General features: G+C 41.9%; 1 protein-coding gene across 3 annotated transcripts; it reads left to right on the top strand.

Annotated features, from left to right (window-relative positions):
* The first annotated feature begins 1,396 nt into the window (after nucleotides 1-1,396).
* LOC139460989 (NAD(P)H-hydrate epimerase-like) lies at nucleotides 1,397-15,785 on the top strand. 3 transcript variants are annotated; one of them, XM_071242452.1, is made up of 5 exons: nucleotides 1,397-1,447; nucleotides 8,476-8,584; nucleotides 9,160-9,270; nucleotides 10,457-10,724; nucleotides 13,660-15,785. In XM_071242452.1, the coding sequence occupies exons 1-5, from the start codon at nucleotides 1,419-1,421 to the stop codon at nucleotides 13,893-13,895; spliced, it is 753 nt and encodes a 250-aa protein (XP_071098553.1). In that variant the 5' UTR covers nucleotides 1,397-1,418; the 3' UTR covers nucleotides 13,896-15,785. The 3 variants fall into 3 exon arrangements, with proteins under 3 accessions (XP_071098553.1, XP_071098554.1, XP_071098552.1); XM_071242453.1 differs by lacking the exon at nucleotides 1,397-1,447 and adding an exon at nucleotides 2,605-2,662; XM_071242451.1 differs by lacking the exon at nucleotides 1,397-1,447 and adding an exon at nucleotides 2,960-3,121.
* Nucleotides 15,786-23,200: the final 7,415 nt, after the last annotated feature.

Genomic DNA, 23,200 nt, shown 5'->3' with positions numbered 1-23,200 from the left:
GTCACTTGCTTGGTATTGTGCGATTTTTGTTTACACTATTTTGATGTATTTTAACACAAAGTAAATATTTCACCTGAGTGTTGCTTATTTGATCGTGACTATATGTCATAGTTAATGTGTAAAAGACAATTTATTAAATGCCTAAATATTCAGTGTTTTACAAACTGACTGAAATATCTGTCCATTTATTTTATTATGATGACAAATTCCAAACATTTTGATCTTTAATTTCATGACCAAGTGACTGAAAATGACAGGATTTAAAGTACATTTCTATAATTTTATCTAATCCTGACTCATACTTATTGCTTTTCACTTCTCATTTCTGATAGTGGAAACTTCCTGAACTGTGGTATTGAAAATGACATTGGCGTGATAGTTCATGTTTTTAAACATTCAATCATATTGTTGAAGTGAGAACTTTCCCGCCTTTGTACAAGTAAGAGCTGTATGATTTTTCCTTTTTACGGAAACAACTCTTAATATATAGTTGACAGAGAAGACGACTTCTGTTGAAAATCTAAAACTTTAGCTATAGTGATATTACACCCCAAATACAGGATTATTGAAATTATGCAACAGAGGTAGTATTCTTAGAATTATGAACAATGATAACTATTGTTTTGATTTTGAAATCCCAGAATATAAAATGGTCAGCCTCTTGAGTGATGGATGACTTACCTTGAGTGGCATGAATTTGATTCTGTAATGATATGTTACTCTCAACTGGTCTGTTTGTATCATCTGAAACCAAGATATTTTCAACTGTTAGTTCAAGTTGACGTGAAGCGTATGTTTTGTATGACATCGCAGCAAGAGCATAAGGACCAGTTACAAAAAAAACATCCATGAAAATATTAATCGAAAATCGTTGATATATAGAGGTTATCACGCGAGTGTGTTTGGGGATGGTAAATATCCTGCATTAGGAATAAACATTGTATTTAGCGAGCCTTGGCGAGCTAAATACATAGTGTTTATTCCTAATACAGGATATTTACCATCCTCAAATACACAAGCGTGATAACCTCTTTATCATATAATGTCATTCTTTAATTCTGTGCTTCAAGATCGCTTTCCCTCTCTCACAAACATTACCAAAACATTGTGAGTTTTCCTGGGATGCGTGCATTAATATTTATTACATCACCATGTAAGTGATGTGTCAGTCGGACAGTGACAGTAGCCAATATAGTTCCAACTGAAATCTGTTTCTTATACAGTGGCGAAGCAACATATACGCAAAACAACAATTGTTTTAAATTGCCTTTCACGGCAATCCATTGGTCTGTCTGCTAGAGTGACTGCCCTTTGTCAAAGGGAAGATACTCTAACCCTAGTTTATGAGACGTCATGGCCACGGTCAGACGTTGTTGACAGTCGGTCTGTCCTGTCATAACGTTAAGAAGTGTAGTCAGATGTACACACAGCGACAAAACGAAACAAGGTAACAATTCAAACATATTTCGGCCAAATCCAACTATTTTGATTTGTGGAGAAGGTTTCAAGCCGCAGAGGTCTACAAGCACAGATATGGCTACTGATCCCGTTTGGCTAGGCCTCGTGCCCTCGCAAAATTGTGTCGAAATTTTTATCTCCAAGTTACCAAAAAATGCCTTAGCTACATCACAGTAAGACACGGATTTTCAGTATATTGGACTGTTCTTTTGATATGAAAGCAATTATCTCTGTAGTTTATCCAGATTCCTGATGGTTAAATCTGACTCGATCACCGAATGACAAGGGCGACGCCATGTTTGTTTATAAACAGTGAAAGTAGTCCCTACTTGACCTTTGATATTTGCATCTCTATCCGCATATGACCCCAACGGATATCCTGCCGAGAAACCTACCCATTATATGATAAAAAAAGATATTTTCAACTGTTAGTTATTTGAATAGCATATTGTTGATTTGCATGCCATTTTCTGAATGATTATGTTCAAAGTAGAGGGGTGGGGAGAAACATGTCCCACTACTGGTATCCGTCGCCATTTTGTGTCTCCATTCATGATCAGAATACAGTATCTCTGTATTGGTGTCGTTAAACTTCCTAGTACTTGATTTCACAATGTGTCCTCAGGTCAGAAATACATATTGAATGTTCAGTGTAAGGAAAATACAGTATCTTTCTGGATGAAACTGTTTTAGACGGGGACAGACAATGTCTACCTACCTTCACGGTACGCCATCTTGCTCTGTATAAGGTGACACGTGGCCAGTCATGACGTCGTGCAGAATGTTCTAGAAACCACTTGATTTCACAATGTGTCCTCATGTAAGGAAAATATTGTATCTCCCATGTGATTGTTTCTGGATGAGACAGGTTTAATGTTCTTTTTCTCCAAGTATTTTTTTTTTACTCACACGTTTTTTAATTACTTTGGGTATTAATGTCATTTAAAAAAATGCCGGAGTTGAATAACATCTTGCAAATCTCATAACATTGCATGAATAGGGCTCAGTGATTTGAATGTGACCCATTTTCGCATTACAAGTATTCACTCAAGTGGAGTTTATGTATAAGTGAAGCTCACATGCGATCAGTAAATATAGACCAGGAAGGATATTTGTGTATGCAGGCTGAGAAGGTAATTACATCTCTCCATGTTACTAGTTGTCGCAGTGTGCATAGATCCGAAAACCAGACCAGAAGCAACAGGTTGGACCGTCGCTTATATATTTTCAAAAGGAGAGTTTGTGCAAACAACAACAGACAATTGAATAATAATATCATAATTTATTTACTTTGGCGACAAAGGGGGGCTACCTCGGTTGCTGGTGCTAGTGGGTCGTAAAACCGAGTGATAGGAATAGAGAAAGAGTACCCCGAGGATTGATAGCTTGTTAGTGGGTCGTCAACCCAATATGGTTGTGGATTAATCTGGGGTCTAGGATCCCAGTATTAATAAAGATGTACCCTTGGAGGTCGTGAAGCCCTGTGTGTTAGGTTAGGGAGAGGTATATGGTATGAGTTGGGGGCTACACACGCCCAGTTGGGGGCTACAGACCCCCTGCCTGATGGAGCAACCAAGGCAGCCTCACGAGGTGGTATGAAGGGGATGGATGGTGGGAGAAGCATAAACGAGATGGCTTTGAGAGAAACTAGAACAAACGGATGGTGAGTGAAGGGTTAAATAGGCTTTAGTGAGTGACGTCAGAAGCATAGGTTTGTGCATGCGTTGCCGACAAAGTATTGGATTGTGGGATAGGTAAAGTGTAACCTGATCCATAGCAGAAAAATGGAGTACGATGTACAAGTGATGACAGTTGATAATAAAAATATACGACGTTGTAGGACACATAGAGCACAAGAAGCTACGGCTAAGGTACTAGTTGTTTGTGCACAAACTAAAATAATAAATTTGACATTTATTGACCTTTGGAACAAAAAGATCGCCCATTACGCATGGTATTACAGTAGTTATATTATTGTTTTTTCTTGTCAATTTTATAATGATTTATTTTACCCATTTTACTCAAATATGAAGCTTGTCTGGAGCTCTCATGACCTCGTGATTAGTTCACCCTTTGTTGAGGAGATAAACCTTCTGTGTTTTGAAGTTTGATTTAGTCCCACTGTAGAAGAGACACCTCTTTTTTTAGTTTGGAACCAAGTGCTTTGGCTTTTTTTGTGGGCTTATAAGGTGTTTCCGTAGCAAAAAGAACACCTTTTTAAGCAATCAGAGTCAAGCATTCTTCAATGTCCCGGTAGAAATAGTTATACAAGTACACTCAACACAGCTATTGAAGGGTCACCCAGTTAAGGACGATACAATATGGAGGTCTCCTATTTAAACAATATAACTAAACTAATAATCAGTCTAAAGCGCCAGTTGTTAAAGACCCCACTAAGCGCCGATATTACCTGTGCAGAGTTGCATCCCTTAGGCACGCCAGAAACCTATGATTGTGGGTTCGAATCCCGGTTCGCCCCAATTATGTTTCTAGGTTTGTCAGCACTATACCCACACTCGTGGGTTTCACCGAAGTGGTAAACGTCTGAGACCTGCATCACTTCGGGCTTTCCTCCCACATTAAGCTGACATGCCGTGATATAACTGGAATACTGTTAAAAGCGGCGTTAAACCCAACTCACTCACTCATGACACTTTTCACTTGGTTTTTCAAAGATCAGTTTGTCAAACAGACCTTTTGCTACTTAGTGGTGTTTAAAATTTATATTTTTTCTGTTTCCATAGCAACAAGTTTGACTTTAGGACTTTTCATAATGGTGTGTTTGTCTGGATCATATCTCTAAAATTAATAGGTACTCTTTCTTGAAACTGTGAACACGCAAAGACCAGGTTTTCAACTGGTGCCTTTTGCTATTCAGGGATTTTTAGAAAAAAAAAAAAAAAATTCCCATGGCAACAAGTTTGATTTGACCATAGTGGTGTGTGCCTGACATAGAAAATCAAAGTTCCGAATCCCAATTCCAGGTATTTTTTTGATAGCTCAATAACTACTCTTGTATACAGACAGACAGATCAGGTAGAAGTTCTCTCATCAAGTTGGACTTAGAGTAACACTCAAATGATTTGTTCTTTCAAATTTGTGGGGCCCAGGGGGATTTGTCATCTTCTGATGACTCTTGTTTTTTAAAGACAGGATGGCCAAATACCTGGCACACTAACGATTTACAGATGACAGTCTCAAGTGTGGAGCAGTGGATGAAAATACTTACGTTTTCACTACTTATTTTCATTACTTATTTTCACTACTAATTAGTGGTATAACAGTTTTATAAAGTAGGAATAGATATTTTTTACTTGGTGTGCGACTCCATGATCAATACTTGCATCGAGAAGTCTGTCTGTCTGTTTGTTTGTTGTTTAAGATCCGGGGTAGAATAGGTCTTCAGCAACCTATGCTTGCTGTAAAAGGCGACTACGCTTGTCATAAAAGGCGACTATCGGGATCGGGTGGTCAGGCTCGCTGACTTGGTTGATTCATGTCATCGATCCTAATTGCGTGAATCGATGCCTGTGATGTCAATCACTGTATTGTCTGGTCCAGACTCGATTATGTACAGACTGCCATCATATAGCCTGAATATTGCTGAGTGCAGCGTTAAACAACAAACCCACCAACCAACCAACCAACCATAAAAGGCGACTATGCTTGTCGGAAGAGGCGACTAACGAGATTGGGTGGTCAGGGTAGCTGATGCATGTCATCATATCCCAATTGCGTGAATTGATGCTCATGATGTCAATCACTGGGTTGTCTTGTCCAGACTCAATTATTTTCAGACCGCCATCATATAGCTGTAATATTGCTGAGTGCGGCGTTAAACAAACAAACAAACAAACAAACACACAAGCAAATCTTACTCTGTGAATGGTCAAGTTTCCCCGAGAGCCTGACTAACCTCCTGCCAGTTAAAGAAATGTCTCATCTGCCCGTGACTTGGAAGGGAGGGAGTTTTCTTACAGGGGGCAGGGGTGGCCCAGTCGTCTAAGGTGCCGCACTTCGCTGTGCAGAGTTGCGTCTCTTGGGCACACCAGAAGCCTATGATTGTGAGTTCGAATCCCAGTTAGCCCCGATTATGTTTCTAGATTTGTCACACAATACCATGCTTGTGGGTTTCACCAAAGTGATAAAGTGAAATGTCTGAGACCTGCATCACTTTGGCAGGTCACAAGTCTGTAGAAGTAAATGAACCATGACCTGGGTGCAGGTTTTACTTGCTATCTTTATGATCAAGTGATGGGATTCGAACCACGGACCTTCTGATCCGAGGTCGGACATCTTGTCCACCAAAGAGATTACCCTGCTTGCACGCTAGGTAAAGATGTCATCTGTGGGATGTGGACTCCAGGCTCCAAGGCCTTGTACAATACATGAGTCATAATGTTTATATTTTTAATATAATCTAAGACCGCCTCCGTGGTCTAGTGGTAGAGTGTCCGACCAGAGAGCGGAAGGTCCGGGGTTCAATCCCCGTCCGCGTCATACCAAAAGACATTAAAAGATGGTACTTCTTGTTACACTGTCTTGCGTCGGCATTAAGGGGCTAAAATAAGGACTGGTTGCCTCGGAGTCAGTATACTGTGTCTGAGTGGTGTATTCATGTTAAACTGTGGCATGGTATCTCAGTGAGCTAGCACTATAAATCGGCATCAGTCCGGACTAGTACAAGCAGACACACACACACACACACACACACACACATGTACATGCACATCGCTATATGTGCAATAATCTTGGACGCGACGTTAAACCCCATTTCACCTCACCTAATATAATCTATATATAGTTATAATCAATTAAAAGTAACCAAACCCTTTCTATACTGGCCACATAAAGAAACTGTGCACGGAGAAAATATATTCTGGATTGAAATACAACACAGCAAGAACAAAATGATGCAGACGCTGTAGCAGCTGAATGATCGGACCATAAGAAAATGTCAACGGGACCTGAACAACATCTGTTATGTTGACGTCAGAAGATCAAAATGGAGTAGGGGGTCAAACGACAAAGTCACAAAGTCAATAACGGGTATGACCACCCTGTGCGTGAATCACAGCAGTGCACTGGCGACGCATGGAGTCCACCAAATGGGCATGGTAGGCCTGGGGAATGGCCTGCCATATCCTCCTCAAATCCTGTGCCAAGTCACGGACGTTATCTGGAGGATGTGGAAGACGACGCAGACGGCGCTCCATTTCATCCCACACATGCTCTATTGGGGAGAGATCTGGAGAATTTGCAGGCCATGGAAGTAACATGACATTGTTGTGGTGAAGGAAATCCATTGCGACCCTAGCCGTGTGAGGACGAGCGTTGTCCTGTTGAAATGTCAATCCCAGGCCATGACGTTGCAGGAAAGGAATGACCACAGGCCTCAGAATCTGATCTCTGTAGCCAACACCGGTCAGATTGCCCTGAACAACCACCAAAGGGGTTCGGTGCCGTGCTGTTATCCCACCCCAAATCATCACAGAGCCACCTCCAAAACGATTCCTCTCCACAATACAGTTGCGTGCATAACGTTCTCCCAAACGCCTGTAGACACGTTGGCGCCCGTCACTGTGGGAAATGTTGAACATCGATTCATCTGTAAAGACATCATTTCTCCACCATATTCGAGGTTGGTGAACATGATTTCGACACCATCTTAGACGGTTGACTCGATGACGGTGTGTCAGGATGGGACGTATGGCAGGGCGTCGTGGTCAAAATCCCGTACTGACGTAAACGATTCCTGACAGTGTTGGGATGGATACGGCGCAGTCCAGGAATTGTCTGGGACGTTGTTACTGCCGTTTGGAACCTGTGTCGGAGATGTGTAACTCGAATCCATCTGTCCTGTCTTGGCGTCGTTACTCGGGGACGTCCTGAACGTGGGTGGTCGGAAACGTCATTTGTGTTCTGATAACGCCTCACCAATGCCGATATCGTGTTACGATGGCATTGGAAATGTGTTGCCACCTGTTGTTGCCTCATTCCCGCTTGGATCATTCCAATGGCTTCATGACGCTGTGCAGCTGTCAATCTTGGCATGATTTGCTTGTGATATGCTTGTGTCTGTGCCTGAGAAGTTTTGAATTTTTGAATGACCACAGATCATGCTTTCCAAAGTGAGAGCGAATTTTGAGTTGCACATGCTGTTTACAGCTGCACAGGATGCACGTGTAGTAACACATTGCACGTCCATCGGCCCCCATCAATGACGTCATATCGCATGGCATGTGCATGAGCGTTTGAATGTCTCCAATAATTGCTGTGTTCAAACCTATATTTCATATGTGGACGGTGTGCCCTTATATTTTCTACTTGCACAGTTTCTTTATGTGGCTAGTATATATTCATTTAAAACCTCTGCCAAAAGCAGAGTTACCCCTGTAATTGTACTCCGACTATATCATGAGCTTAATGTGGGAGGAAAGCCTGAAGTGATGCAGGTCTCAGACGTTTACCACTTTGGTGAAACCCATGAGCAAGGGTATGGTGCTGACAAACCTAGAAACATAATTGGGGCAAACCAGGATTCGAACCCACAGTCATAGGTTTCTGGCGTGCCCAACGGACGCAACTCTGCACAGCAAATCGCGGCGCCGTAGACGACTGGGCCACCCGTGCCCCTGTAAATAATTGAGTCTGGACCAGACAAAACAGTGATTTTATCCATTCTGTCGGAATAATGACACACACTCATCAATGGTCAAGTATCTGGAAGAACTACAGTTTCCATCAAATTACTGTTAAATGATGTCAGGCAATGGTGAATTAGGACCCCAGTCATGCAGAGTTGCCTCCCTTAGGTGTACCAGAATCCTATGATATTCTTTTTAAATCCCTGATGCACCTGATTATGTTTCAGACCCTGGAGAATAAATTGAAAAAGGAGTCCAACTCAAGTCTAGAATGACATTGCAAGTCTAGATTTCCTCAGCTTGAAATTAAGCCTTGTTCGGGGCTTCATTTGGATGAGAGTTGACTGAACCTCCATGTTGTGTGTTTCAGCCAGGATGAGGCCCAGAAGATCGACCAGGAGCTGTTTGAGGACTACTCCTTCAGCGTGGAACAGCTGATGGAGCTGGCCGGGTACAGCTGCGCCGTCGCCATCGCCAGGGTCAGTCAGGCATCAGTCACCAGTCACCAGTTTTTGTTGTTGAAAAAAACATAGCCATGGAAAACTGCAAAATGATTTATGTTATTGTTTTGTTACTTCCAAAACACACACAAGGTGTAAAAACTTTTCAACTTGTCTCGAATTAGTGAGGAGAATTTATAAAAATGTGACCTTGAAAAGTGGAAAATGATAATTTTAAAACTAGTTAGCTCACCTGAATGAAAGACATGTGACCTCATGTCTTAGCCTGGTGGCTGGAAGTCCTTGAGGTCATCTGTAAACATATTCTCAAACACCACAGAACAGGTGCTTGTCCAAAACATGACAGCACAATTTGGTCTAGAGGTTTCAGGACAACAGTGCAGTGCTGGTGTGTTGTATATATCTACAGAGTGTGTCTTGTTGCAGTGTATCTACAGAGTGTGTCTTGTTGCAGTGTTTCCCAATAGACAACATGTCCAAGGACAACGGTACAGTGCTGGTGGGTTGTAAATATCTACAGAGTGTGTCTTGTTGCAGTGTATCTACAGAGTGTGTCTTGTTGAAGTGTTTCTACAGAGTGTGTCTTGTTGCAGTGTTTCCCAATAGACAACATGTCCAAGGACAACGGTGCAGTGCTGGTGTGTTGTGGGCCTGGCAACAATGGTGGGGACGGCCTTGTCTGTGCCAGACATCTCAAACTATTTGTGAGTCACAATTCAAACCTTTTTTAGTGCACCTGTTAAATGGATAGTCTCAGTGTGCACCTGTTAAATGGATAGTCTCAATGTGCACCTGATAAATGGATAGTCTCAATGTGCACCTGTTAAATGGATAGTCTCAATGTGCCTCTGTTAAATGGATAGTCTCAATGTGCATCTGTTAAATGGATAGTCTCTATGTGCACCTGTCAAATGGATAGTCTCAATTTGCACCTGATAAATGGATAGGCTCAATGTGCACCTGTTTAAAGGAAAGTCTCAATGTGCATCTGTTAAATGGATAGTCTCAATATGCACCTGATAAATGGATAGTCTCAGTGTGCACCTGTTTAAAGGAAAGTCTCAATGTGCATCTGTTAAATGGATAGTCTCAATATGCATCTGTTAAATGGATAGTCTCAATGTGAACCTGTTAAATAGATGGTCTCAATGTGCACCTGTTAGATGGATAGTCTCTATCTGCAACTGTTAGATGGATAGTCTCTATCTGCAACTGTTAAATGTATTGTCTCTTTGGTATTCAGCAACCCATGCTTGTTGTAACTAACGGGATCGGGTTGTCAGACTCGCTGACATAGGTGACGCATGTCATCGTATCCCATTTGCACAGATCGATGCTCATGATGTCAATCACAAGATTGTCTGGTCCAGACTGGATTATTTAATGTCATAGCCTATATATTGTCGACTGCAATGTTAACCTACAAGCAAATTAATTTTGATCAACACTCAATATCATCGTCTCACCAACTCCATACACTGACTTGCAGGGTTTCAAGCCTTAATGCTATATACGTCCCCTGTCCCTATCAAAGGCTACTATCCTGGTCGTAAAAGGCGACAAACAGGATCGGGTGGTCAAGCTCACTGACTTGGTTGATGCACATCATCAATCCCAATTGCATGGATCGATGTTCATGATGCAAATCACTGGATTGTCTGGTCCAGACTCGATTATTTACAGACCGCCGTCATATAGCTGGATTATTGCTTGGTGCAGCGTTAAACAACAAACAAACAAACAAACAATGACGTCACCTAACAACGGGCGTGATAATGGCCCGTCGTCAAGCAATATGAGGGTGTTATCAAGTTACAGTGGCCTGCTCTATCCATTTTAGCTATAACACTCAATATCCCCCTCTCACCAACTCCATACTCTGACTTGCAGGGCTTCAAGCCTTCCATCTTCTACCCGAAGCAACCCAACAAGCCCCTGTTTGAGAGCCTGCGTCGCCAGTGTGAGGGGATGGACATGCCCTTCTTGTCCTTCTTCCCCTCCGACCCCCAGCTCATCAAAGACTCCTATAACCTCATCGTAGATGCGCTGTTCGGATTCAGCTTCAAGGGACCTGCCCGCCCCGAGTTTGCCTCAATCTTGGAGAAGTTGAAGAAGATACAAGACGATGTCCACATCTGCAGCATTGATGTCCCTTCAGGTAAAAAGTAGGGCTGAGACGGTACACTAATTGATGTACCTTCAGGTAAATAGTAGGGCTGGGACGATACACTAATTAATGTACCTTCAGGTAAATAGTAGGGCTGGGACGGTACACTAATTGATGTACCTTCGGGTAAATAGTATGGCTGGGACGGTACACTAATTGATGTCCCTTCAGGTAAATAGTATGGCTGGGACGGTACACTAATTGATGTACCTTCAGGTAAATAGTATGGCTGGGACGATACACTAATTGATGTCCCTTCAGGTAAATAGTAGGGCTGGGACGGTACACTAATTGATGTACCTTCAGGTAAATAGTAGGGCTGGGACGGTACACTAATTGATGTCCCTTCAGGTAAATAGTAGGGCTAGGACGATACACAAACTGTGAGATCCAATACGTATCACGATACACTTATTGATGTACCTTGATGGAGTGCCTGGTTTAGAGCTGGTCCAAGTATTGATGTACCTTCAGGTAACATAGTCTGTGGAGAGTCTGGGTTAGAGCTGGTCCAAGTATTGATGTACCTTCAGGTAACATAGTCTGTGGAGAGTCTGGGTTAGAGCTGGTCCAAGTATTGATGTACCTCCAGGTAACATAGTCTGTGGGAAGTCTGGGTTAGAGCTGGTCCAAGTATTGATGTACCTCCAGGTAACATAGTCTGTTGGAAGTCTGGGTTAGAGCTGGTCCAAGTATTGATGTACCTTCAGGTAACATAGTCTGTGGAGAGATTCTGGGTTAGAGCTGGTCCAAGTATTGATGTACCTTCAGGTAACATAGTCTGTGGAGAGTCTGGGTTAGAGCTGGTCCAAGTATTGATGTACCTTCAGGTAACATAGTCTGTGGAGAGTCTGGGTTAGAGCTGGTCCAAGTATTGATGTACCTTCAGGTAACATAGTCTGTGGAGAGTTTGGGTTAGAGCTGGTCCAAGTATTGATGTACCTCCAGGTAACATAGTCTGTGGGGAGTCTGGGTTAGAGCTGGTCCAAGTATTAATGTACCTTCAGGTAACATAGTGTGGCGAGTCTGGGTTAGAGCTGGTCCAAGTATTGATGTACCTTCAGGTAACATAGTATGTGGAGAGTCTGGGTTAGAGCTGGTCCAAGTATTGATGTACCTTCAGGTAACATAGCCTGTGGCGAGTCTGGGTTAGAGCTGGTCCAAGTATTGATGTACCTTCAGGTAACATAGTCTGTGGAGAGTCTGGGTTAGAGCTTGTCCAAGTATTGATGTACCTTCAGGTAACATAGTCTGTGGAGAATCTGGGTTAGAGCTGGTCCAAGTATTGATGTACCTTCAGGTAACATAGTCTCTGGAGAATCTGGGTTAGAGCTGGTCCAAGTATTGATGTACCTTCAGGTAACATAGTCTGTGGAGAGTCTGGGTTAGAGCTGGTCCAAGTATTGATGTACCTTCAGGTAACATAGTCTGTGGAGAGTGTGGGTTAGAGCTGGTCCAAGTATTGATGTACCTTCAGGTAACATAGTCTGTGGAGTGTCTGGGTTAGAGCTGGTCCAAGTATTGATGTACCTTCAGGTAGCATAGTGTGTGGAGAGTCTGGGTTAGAGCTGATCCAAGTATTGATGTACCTTCAGGTAACATAGTCTGTGGAGAGTCTGGGTTAGAGCTGGTCCAAGTATTGATGTACCTTCAGGTAACATAGTCTGTGGAGAGTCTGGGTTATAGCTGGTCCAAGTATTTATGTACCTTCAGGTAACATAGTCTGTGGGGAGTATGGGTTAGAGCTGGTCCAAGTATTGATGTACCTTCAGGTAACATAGTCTGTGGAGAGTCTGGGTTAGAGCTGGTCCAAGTATTGATGTACCTTCAGGTAACATAGTCTGTGTAGGGTCTGGGTTAGACCTGGTCCAAGTATTGATGTACCTTCAGGTAACATAGTCTGTGGCGAGTCTGGGTTAGAGCTGGTCCAAGTATTGATGTACCTTCAGGTAACATAGTCTGTGGAGAGTCTGGGTTAGAGCTGGTCCAAGTATTGATGTACCTTCAGGTAACATAGTCTGTGGAGAGTCTGGGTTAGAGCTGATCCAAGTATTGATGTACCTTCAGGTAACATAGTCTGTGGCGAGTCTGGGTTAGAGCTGGTCCAAGTATTGATGTACCTTCAGGTAACATAGTCAGTGGTGAGTCTGTGTTAGAGTTGGTCCCAAAGAACTTATTCATGACTAAATGATTTGGGGACGTGGTTGAATGCATGTCATCGGACCCAGACAGTGTGTGATGTTGCTCACAATATCAATCACTTGTTTGTCTCATCCAGACTTGATTAATTACAAGCCAGCTTCATTTGTGTTCAACCAGATTGTGTGAATGGTTAATTTCAATTTTAATTTTAATTTTTAATTTTAATTTTGTTGATCAGATAAATATTGTGTGTTTGATAAATGCTTTGTTTGCCAGACCCATACAGGTAATCATGGATTTCTGCAGAGTTGTTGGCAGAGTTATGGCCCTTAGGTGTTCGAGGATCTGATGGTAAAATAAACACCACGCCCATAGTCATGAGTGTCACCAATTTGAAAACGTCTATTACCTGCCTCACTTTAGGCATTTGTCTCACTGTAAGCATGGCTGGCCCAGTCGTCTAAGGCGCCGCGATTCGTAGTGCAGGGTTTCATCCCTTTGACACGCCAGAAACCTATGATTGTGGGTTCAAATCCTGGTTCGCCCCGATTATGTTTCTAGGTTTGTCAGCACCATACCTGTGCTCGTGGGTTTCACTGAAGTGGTAAACGTCTGAGACCTGCATCACTTCGGGCTTTCCTCCCACATTAAGCTAACACGCCGTGATATAACTCAAATAATGTTAACAGCAGCAAAACCCAACTCACTCACTCACACACTCACTTTAAGCCACACAGTCAAAGCAGCATTAAACCCAACTCACTCCATCACTCACTATTTTCAGGATGGGATGTAGAAAGCGGCGACCCCGACGGCATCCACCCAGAGCTGCTCATCTCGCTGACGGCACCCAAACTGTGTGCCCGCCACTTCAGGGGCAAACACCACTACCTGGGCGGCCGCTTCGTGCCGAAGACGCTGGAACAACGCTACAGTCTCAATCTTCCTGCCTACCCAGGCACAGAGTGTGTGATAGAACTGAAAACACAGACCACGGAACCTGCAGAAAGTTCCAAGTGATTCTCTCCGCTGCCATCAATTGACCTCCTGCTGTTTGTTGATAGCTTGAAATGTGTATATCATCTCTGTCCTTTCCAAACAATGTATAGAGAAAAGGTTTGGTGTAGAATTGTTGTGCATCAGTTGAAATTATGTTAATGGTTGGTTTAGTTGGGTTTATTCTGCTTTCAGCTTTAGTTATATCATGCTTTTCAATTTAGAGGTAGTCATCAAGCCATACTAAAAGACTTGAAGAATTAAAGTCTCATGTGACCTGAATGTCAGAATGGAGTTCTGTTTTTGCTCACACAACAGCACAACATCTTGATTAAACCCGTCGCTGAAAATAACAATTAAATTTTGTAAACATTGTTTAGTGTCTGTTTATTTTTTACATTCAAGCTGTCAGTGAAATGGCTGCTCGATGCACCATTATTGTGGGAGAATACAAAAGTGATGCTGGGTTTTTTTTAAAGATTTTAAGATGTGGATGCGGATTCTGTTTTTTTTGTAATACTACTGAGTCTCTCAACGTAATCCTATTATATACACCTGAAAAAAGTTAAGCACCACTTCTTTCTTTTTTATGTATTCGTGACTTCCATGTATCATTTTGAACGACCTACATATGACATTGAGTCATTTTTAGAAATGTCTTAGATACCATTAATACCTTTGTACAAGAACACTGTACGTTCCTCCAGACGCTACAAGAACACTACGTTCCTCCAGTCGCTACAAGAACACAGTACGTTCCTCCAGACGCTACAAGAACACTGTACGTTCCTCCAGATGTTGCAAGAACACTGTACGTTCCTCCAGACATTACAAGAACATTACGTTCCTCCAGACATTACAAGAACATTACGTTCCTCCTCCAGACATTACAAGAACACTACATTCCTCCAGACATTACAAGAACACTACGTTCCTCCATACGTTACAAGAACACTACGTTCCTCCAGACGTTACAAGAACACTGTATGTTCCTCTAGACTATTGGCTTCCAAAATTTTGTTGGGACTAAAGATTATCAAATGACCCTAGCTGAAATTTTATCTGAATTTTGTTATGCACACCTCTTAGTTGATCAAAGTAATGAAAAATCCTCCTGCTTCTTTTGATCACTGAACCAATTGCTTCTTAGTCTGTTAAGACTTATTATGATGATGATGATGATGATGATGATGTATTAAGCTTCATCAGCTTATGTATATGACATCTCTGCGCTAAAGTGCATGTTTTTGGATAACATTTTATATTCTTTTTGTACTTCTCAGCTCTGTAACAGCTTACAGTTGTATTTTTGATGTTTTATATTCTGTTGTTAGTTCTCGATTCTGTGTCACAGTCAACCATTTGTATTTTTGATGTCTTATGTTTCATTACTTGGTTTACGGACCCATCAACCCTAAAAGTCAGAAATGAGGAAAAAAAAATTTTTTAACTCTCACAGAGCCTGTTAATCTCCATTATTTTAGTGAGTAATATATCGGACTAGTTGTTTCATCTTCCAGAGGCAAGGGAGTTAACTTACTACAAAAGTCCAGTTACCACCCTTGCCAAACTAGGCTGTAATTTCCGAGTCATATGCATTGTCCAATCAATATCACGCAATGAAATCAACATCCGGTTTGTATACTGCCGTGCAGATTTAGGTTGAGTGCAAAAATAATATATTTCATTTTCACATCCTACGGACTCTATTGTTAATAATTCTATTTTGACTGTCAAGACCATCCAAGAAATATCAGGGGCACGTGTGGCCCAGTCGTCTAAGGTGTTGCTATTCACTGTGCAGAGTTGCGTCCCTTGGGCACGCCAGAAACCTGTGGTTGTGGGTTTGAATCCCGGTTCGCCCCGATTATGTTTCTAGGTTTGACAGCACCATACCCATGTTCGTGGGTTTCACCGAAGATGTAAACGTCTGAGACCTGCATCACTTCCAATTTCCTCCCACATAAAGGTGACATGCCACGATATAACTGGAATGCTGTTAAAAGCGGCGCTAAACCCAACTCCTTCACTCCAAGAAAATTCTGTAAACCAACTAATGAAAGAAATCCTGTACTTTTGAACTGTGTCTGTACAGTGTTTTTAGGTGTTGTTCTGCAAATTTATCTTTGAAAATTGTTGTGAGTGAAATACCAGTAATAAATCTTGTCAATATCCGGTTCCAATTAACCATATTCCGTTTCTAACTGTTGCTGATCATGTGACACAGGACACGCCTTAATTACAAAATGGCCTCCATTCCGTAGCTGACTTGGGAAAACCTGCTTAGACACGTTTGAACCTGTCTGCATACTGCAGAACTCCTTCTGTCTGCATACTGCAGAACTCCTCCTGTCTGCATACTGCAGAACTCCTCCTGTCTGCATACTGCAGAACTCCTGTCTGCTTACTGCTGAACTCCTGTCTGCATACTGCAGAACTCCTGTCTGCTTACTGCTGAACTCCTGTCTGCATACTGCAGAACTCCTATTCTGTGTCCATACCGAGCTGGTGATCAGATGATGTAGTTTCCATGTTCTTATTGTGATGTCACCATGACATGAGTTTGACAGCAGCCATTTTGTTCTTTAACGTGTCCTTTGTCGCATGATCAGAACTGACTTCGGGAAAATAATTTGCTGTTGTAACATTAAGTTGAACGTAATGGTAATAAATTGTAATCACTGTTTATGTTGAGTGTGACCAATCAAGGAATTTGGACATATTGCAATAATCTGTAGTCAAGATCCTTGTAGGTGTCGTGAGACTCAGTCGATACAAAATGGTATATTAGTGTCACATATATATATATATCACAACATTAGTATAAAGATGCATTTTTGTCACATTGAGTGTACTGTATCTTTCTCTTACTAATAAATCAAGCTGTTGGACAAGTGAAGAGGATATAAAAGTTGTTGTTTAAAACCAAAATTTGTCCCGAAACCAGATTTCCTAATTCTGTTAATTCAGTTTCTCACACCAATTGTCATCATAATCTGTGTTGTTCATTTTGGATTATTCCTATTGCAAAGTCTTTATATAACCGAAGTTTCACTATTGTACCCACGATTCGTTAACCCAGACATTTGTTAATCTGAATATTTTCACTGGGAAAAGAACTGTCTGGATTAACAGGGTTTTAACTGTAAAAAGGTCCAATTTTGACTCTGAATCAAAACCTCTTTCCATTAAAATCTGAGAAAGCCTCCAATCAGTCTATTTCTTCAGAAGTTCAGAACCATTTGGATCTGCATATCAGATTTTTGTATGTGTAAAAGACTATGTAACCATGCAGTTCGGAATGGAGAAAATAATAACCACGCTATATGTTGTTGATGTTTTACATCCCGTTATATTTTAGTGTAATGGAAAATACAGCCAAAAGGTTGCACAACCGAGGGAACCTTTATGTGGATTTCGTTTTCTTCTGACCGAAAGTTCAGAATCGATGACAAAGGTGGTGAACGATAAAAAGCTGAATTGCTTTAGAAGACAGAAATATCATTGGCGCCAAAACACATCCTTGATTTCATCTGGCCCATCACACTTGGGCAGAGAGGTATATAATCTGAGTAGAGGATCTGATTTTAATAAGATTATATAATGTTACTTGAATTAAATTTTAAGAAGTTGTTGTCTTTGTCATAATGTTTATATGAACATATTGCTTGAAAGTATTTGTTTTCAATTTTTGTTGAGTATTCTGGATACAATTATATCTTGTTAACTCCCAACTTTCTGGGATCATCAGATATACACCTGGGAAAAAGTTAAGCGCTGTTGTTTTTTTCTTACTTATCTCCCGAACTTCCATGTCCTTCTTGGAAATACTTATGAAACTGATCGCATCTGATAAATGTCCCACGATGGTAAAGAATACAATTTTCCTACAGATGGTACAAGAACACTGTATGTTCCTACAGGTGGTACAAGAACACTGTATGTTCCTACAGATGGTACAAGAGCACGGTTTGTTCCTTCAGGTGGTACAAGAACACTGTATGTTCCAACACATGGTACAAGAACACGGTATGTTCCTACAGATGGCACAAGAACACTATGTTCCTACAGATGGTACAAGAACACTATGTTCCTACAGGTGGTACAAGAACACTGTATGTTCCTACAGATGGCACAAGAACACTATGTTCCTACAGATGGTACAAGAACACTGTATGTTCCTTCAGGTGGTACAAGAACACTATGTTCCTACAGATGGCACAAGAACACTATCTTCCTACAGATGGCACAAGAACACTATGTTCCTACAGGTGGTACAAGAACACTGTATGTTCCTACAGATGGTACAAGAACACGGTATGTTCCTACAGATGGCACAAGAACATTGTATGTTCCTACAGGTGGTACAAGAACACTGTTCCTACAGATGGAACAAGAACACTGTTCCTACAGATGGTACAAGAACACTGTATGTTCCTACAGATGGTACAAGAACACTGTATGTTCCTACAGATGGTACAAGAACACTGTTTATGTTCCTACAGATGGTACAAGAACACTGTTTATATTCCTACAGATGGTACAAGGACACTGTATGTTTCAACAGATGGTACAAGAACACTGTATGTTCCTACAGATGGTACAAGAACACTGTATGTTCCTACAGATGGTACAAGAACACTGTTTATGTTCCTATAGATGGTTCAAGAACACTGTATGTTCCTACAGATGGCACAAGAACACTATGTTCCTTCAGGTGGTACAAGAACACTATGTTCCTACAGATGGTACAAGAACATGGTATGTTCCTTCAGGTGGTACAAGAACACTATGTTCCTACAGATGGTACAAGAACATGGTATGTTCCTTCAGGTGGTACAAGAACACTATGTTCCTACAGATGGTACAAGAACACGGTATGTTCCTACAGATGGCACAAGAACACTGTTCCTACAGATGGAACAAGAACACCATATGTTCCTACAGATGGCACAAGAACACTATGTTCCTACAGATGGCACAAGAACACTATGTTCCTACAGGTGGTACAAGAACACTATGTTCCTACTGATGGTACAAGAACACTATGTTCCTACAGGTGGTACAAGAACACTGTGTATTCTTCTAGATTGTTGCTTGGTCATGTCTGTGTGTTTAACGTCACATTCCGCAGTAGTCCTGATATATGACAGCAGTCTGTAAATCATAGAATCTTTACCAGACAATCCATTGACTGATATTGTTAACAACGATCCACACCATCTGGTTATGAAGACACTCGATGAAACAAGTCAACAGTTTGACCTCAGACCACCTGATTCATTTCGTTGCCTCTTGACCAGCAGATGTTCCTGGAGACCATTTCTAACCTGGAATCCAATACCAACTGCCATGGTTGGTTTGTTGGTTTGTTGTTTAACGCCGCACTCAGCAATATTCCATCTATATGACGGAGGTCTGTAAATAATCAAGTCTGGACCAGACAGTCTAGTGATTGATATCATGAGCATCGATCCATGCAATTGGGATCGATGACAGGCATCAACAAAGTCAGCGAGCCTGACCACCCGATCCCGTTAGTCGCCTCTTACGACAAGCATAGTCGCCTTTTTTTTTATAAAAACAGAGATTAATTATTCCCAGGTGTATATTAAGCCACATTTTTTCACGGATTTATTCCAACTTTGCAACACAAGTCGGTCAAAATAAAAATAAAAATAAACGTCAATTATTTATTCATTTATAAGAAAATCCTTCTGCTGTGGATTTGCCGATGGCCTCTTGAATTACGTGATGTATACATGGAATTTATATCAAACATTTATTGTTGTTTACGAGAGTCTATATTACTAGGGCGGTCGGGTAGCCTAGTGTTTAAAGTGTTCGCTTGTCACGCTGAAGACCTGGGTTCGATTCCCGACATGGGTACAATGTGTGAAGCCCATTTCTGGGGTCCCCCGCCGTAAATATTGCTAAAAGCGGCGTAAAACCAAAACTCGCTATATTACTAGAGGGAGAAAATAAATATTTTTATGTTTATTTCTTAGACTGGCTGCTTTTAAGTTGGGGTGGTGGTGAAACGAAAATAAAATCTGTGATGTCTTAGTGACCAGTAGACGTTGGATAGTCTGCACAGTACATAGCTCAAGCTCCTTCCCAGCATGTGACACCTTCGGTAACATTGCTGCCACCAGTGTGGGCGCGGCCTTAGTGACCAGTAGACAATGGATAGTCGGCATAGTACATAGCTCAAGCTCCTTCCCAGCATGTGACACCTTCTTTACACTCTCAGTAACATCGCTGCCACCAGTGTGGGTGCGGCCATTACAAGAATCTTGAAATTTGGCCTCTAACCCCAAATGTAGAAACGTTCAGCCTTTTGTTTATGTCTTTGGGAATGTTATTATGGTTCATTTTGAAAGGTTAACGACGGACCATGTTTTCCAGATGAATTTACTTTGTTTATGTAATCAGAGTGGTTCGAGAACAGAAAATCAACCAATTTCTCCCTTACATTCTAACTATATCAATTACATGATAGTTTTAATGAAATAGAAATTCAAATTGACTGAGAAAGAATGTAATTTATCAGCGGTAAGTGTATTCGGCGTAACGACAGTCGACAGTCGTCACTTGTTTGTAAACATAACGGTCATTCGGTTGCAAGTTCAACTCCAAGCATGGTTGTCGCCACCTATCACAGTGAGGAGTTTTGACTGGTAGCAGTGATTGTATAGAGACCTCCATGAACGGGCTAGCCTTGCGAGGAGCTTGTACACAGCTGTGATATTGCAGGTAGTCGAGTATGTGAGTTGACAAGGTTTCTGTTTGTGCTTTGTGTTCGTCAACAAATACTCAGAATGTTTTGAAAGGCAAGACTGACATTTTGCTTTGCAGATCCTTGTGCCTAAAATAGCAGGCTAAAGATGTATGTTGAGTTGATGTTGAACTGATTAACATTGATAGAATGTGACAATTTTTGATTACTTAAAAATTAAATGCAGCTGTTGAAAGGATCTGTGAAACAAAATCAAGAAATGTATTGGGTTTTCTTAAAATATGATTTATGGAATTTCTATGTTATGGTCTTTTGTAAGCCCCCTTCAATAAATATATTTGGCAGCTTTGGTTTTGTTTGTTTATGGTTTCCTATTGTTTGTATGTTTAATGCCACACACAGCAATTTGCAGCTATATGATGGTGCCCAGTAAATAATCAAGTCTGGACCAAATATTGTGAAAAAGGATCTACATCGTCAGGGTAAGATGACACATATTGAGAGAAGTCACAAACCCTGACCACCTGATCCAGTTGGTCGCCTCTTACAACCAGCATAGATTGCTGGGGACTCGTGCTGACCCGGAATCCCCTCAGAGTGTTTATTATTGAGCTTGTGGGAGTTTATGTTGATTTTGTGAAACGTTCTTTGATTGGACTATTGATATGTGCGATAGTCCAATCATATTTAGCACAGAAAAGTGGGCTTGATGTGGCATGGGTAGAATAGGTCTTCAGCAACCAATGCTTGCTGTAAAAGGTGACTATATATGTCAGATGCTCTATCCACTAGACCACCGAGGTAGTGATGCATATTTGTATGCCCAGTAAGATGCTCTATCCACTAGACCATGGAGGTAGTGATGCATATTTGTATGCCAAGTCAGATGCTCTATCCACTAGACCACAGAGGTGGTGATGCATATTTGTATGCCAGGTCAGATGCTCTATCCACTAGACCACGGAGGTAGTGATGCATATTTGTATGCCCAGTCAGATGCTTTATCAACTACACCACGGAGACGGTGATGCATATTTGTATCCCCAGTCAGATGCTCTATCCACTAGACCACGGAGGTAGTGATGCATATTTGTATGCCCATTCAGATGCTCTTTCCACTAGACCACGGAGGTGGTGATGCATATTTGTATGCCCAGTCAGATGCTCTATCCACTAGACCACGGAGGTAGTGATGCATATTTGTATGCCCAGTCAGATGCTCTATCCACTAGACCACGGAGGCGGTGATGCATATTTGTATGCCCAGTCAGATGCTCTATCCACTAGACCACGGAGGTGGTGATGCATATTTGTATGCCCAGTCAGATGCTCTATCCACTAGACCACGGAGGTAGTGATGCATATTTGTATGCCCAGTCAGATGATCTATCCACTAGACCACGGAGGTGGTGATGCAAATTTATATGCCCAGTCAGATGCTCTATCCACTAGACCACGGAGGCGGTGATGCATATTTGTATTCCCAGTCAGATGCTCTATCCACTAGACCACGGAGGTAGTGATGCATATTTGTATGCCCAGTCAGATGCTCTATCCACTAGACTACGGAGGTAGTGATGCATATTTGTATGCCCAGTCAGATGCTCTATCCACTAGACCACGGAGGTAGTGATGCATATTTGTATGCCAAGTCAGATGCTCTATCCACTAGACCACGGAGGTGGTGATGCATATTTGTATGCCCAGTCAGATGCTCTATCCACTAGACCACGGAGGTGGTGATGCATATTTGTATGCCCAGTCAGATGCTCTATCCACTAGACCACGGAGGTGGTGATGCATATTTGTATGCCCAGTCAGATGCTCTATCCACTAGACCATGGAGGTAGTGATGCATATTTGTATGCCCAGTCAGGTTCCCTATCCACTTGACCACGGAGGTGGTGATGCATATTTGTATGCCCAGTCAGATGCTCTATCCACTAGACCACGGAGGTAGTGATCCATATTTGTATTCCCAGTCAGATGCTCTATCCACTAGACCACGGAGGTAGTGATGCATATTTGTATGCCCAGTCAGATGCTCTATCCACTAGACCACGGAGGTGGTGATGCATATTTGTATGCCCAGTCAGATGCTCTATCCACTAGACCCCGGAGGCGGTGATGCATATTTGTATGCCCAGTCAGATGCTCTATCAACTAGACCACGGAGGTGTTGATGCATATTTGTATGTCCAGTCAGATGCTATCTAATAGACCACGGAGGTAGTGATGCATATTTGTATGCCCAGTCAGATGCTCTATCCACTAGACCACGGAGGTGGTGATGCATATTTGTATGCCCAGTCAGATGCTCTATCCACTAGACTACGGAGGTAGTGATGCATATTTGTATGCCCAGTCAGATGCTCTATCCACTAGACCACGGAGGTGGTGATGCATATTTGTATGCCCAGTCAGATGCTCTATCCACTAGACTACGGAGGTAGTGATGCATATTTGTATGCCCAGTCAGATGCTCTATCCACTAGACCATGGAGGTAGTGATGCATATTTGTATGCCCAGTGAGGTTCCCTATCCACTAGACCACGGAGGTAGTGATGCATATTTGTATGCCCAGTCAGA

Source organism: Haliotis cracherodii, unplaced genomic scaffold (genome assembly GCF_022045235.1).
Source record: "Haliotis cracherodii isolate W230 unplaced genomic scaffold, xgHalCrac1.p SCAF_14, whole genome shotgun sequence".
Lineage (NCBI taxonomy): Eukaryota > Metazoa > Mollusca > Gastropoda > Lepetellida > Haliotidae > Haliotis > Haliotis cracherodii.
The sequence above is the reverse complement of the archived record's forward strand: the minus strand, read 5'-3'. Positions and strand labels throughout refer to the sequence as shown.

What these genes read in the sequence shown, in the direction of transcription:
- LOC139460989 (XM_071242451.1), top strand. Translation starts at nt 3,054, where the DNA reads ATGAAGGGGATGGATGGTGGGAGAAGCATAAACGAGATGGCTTTGAGA. An exon ending in CCAGACATCTCAAACTATTT is followed by an intron (nt 9,271 to 10,456) that starts GTGAGTCACAAT and finishes TCTGACTTGCAG; the next exon opens with GGCTTCAAGCCTTCCATCTT. An exon ending in CAGCATTGATGTCCCTTCAG is followed by an intron (nt 10,725 to 13,659) that starts GTAAAAAGTAGG and finishes CACTATTTTCAG; the next exon opens with GATGGGATGTAGAAAGCGGC.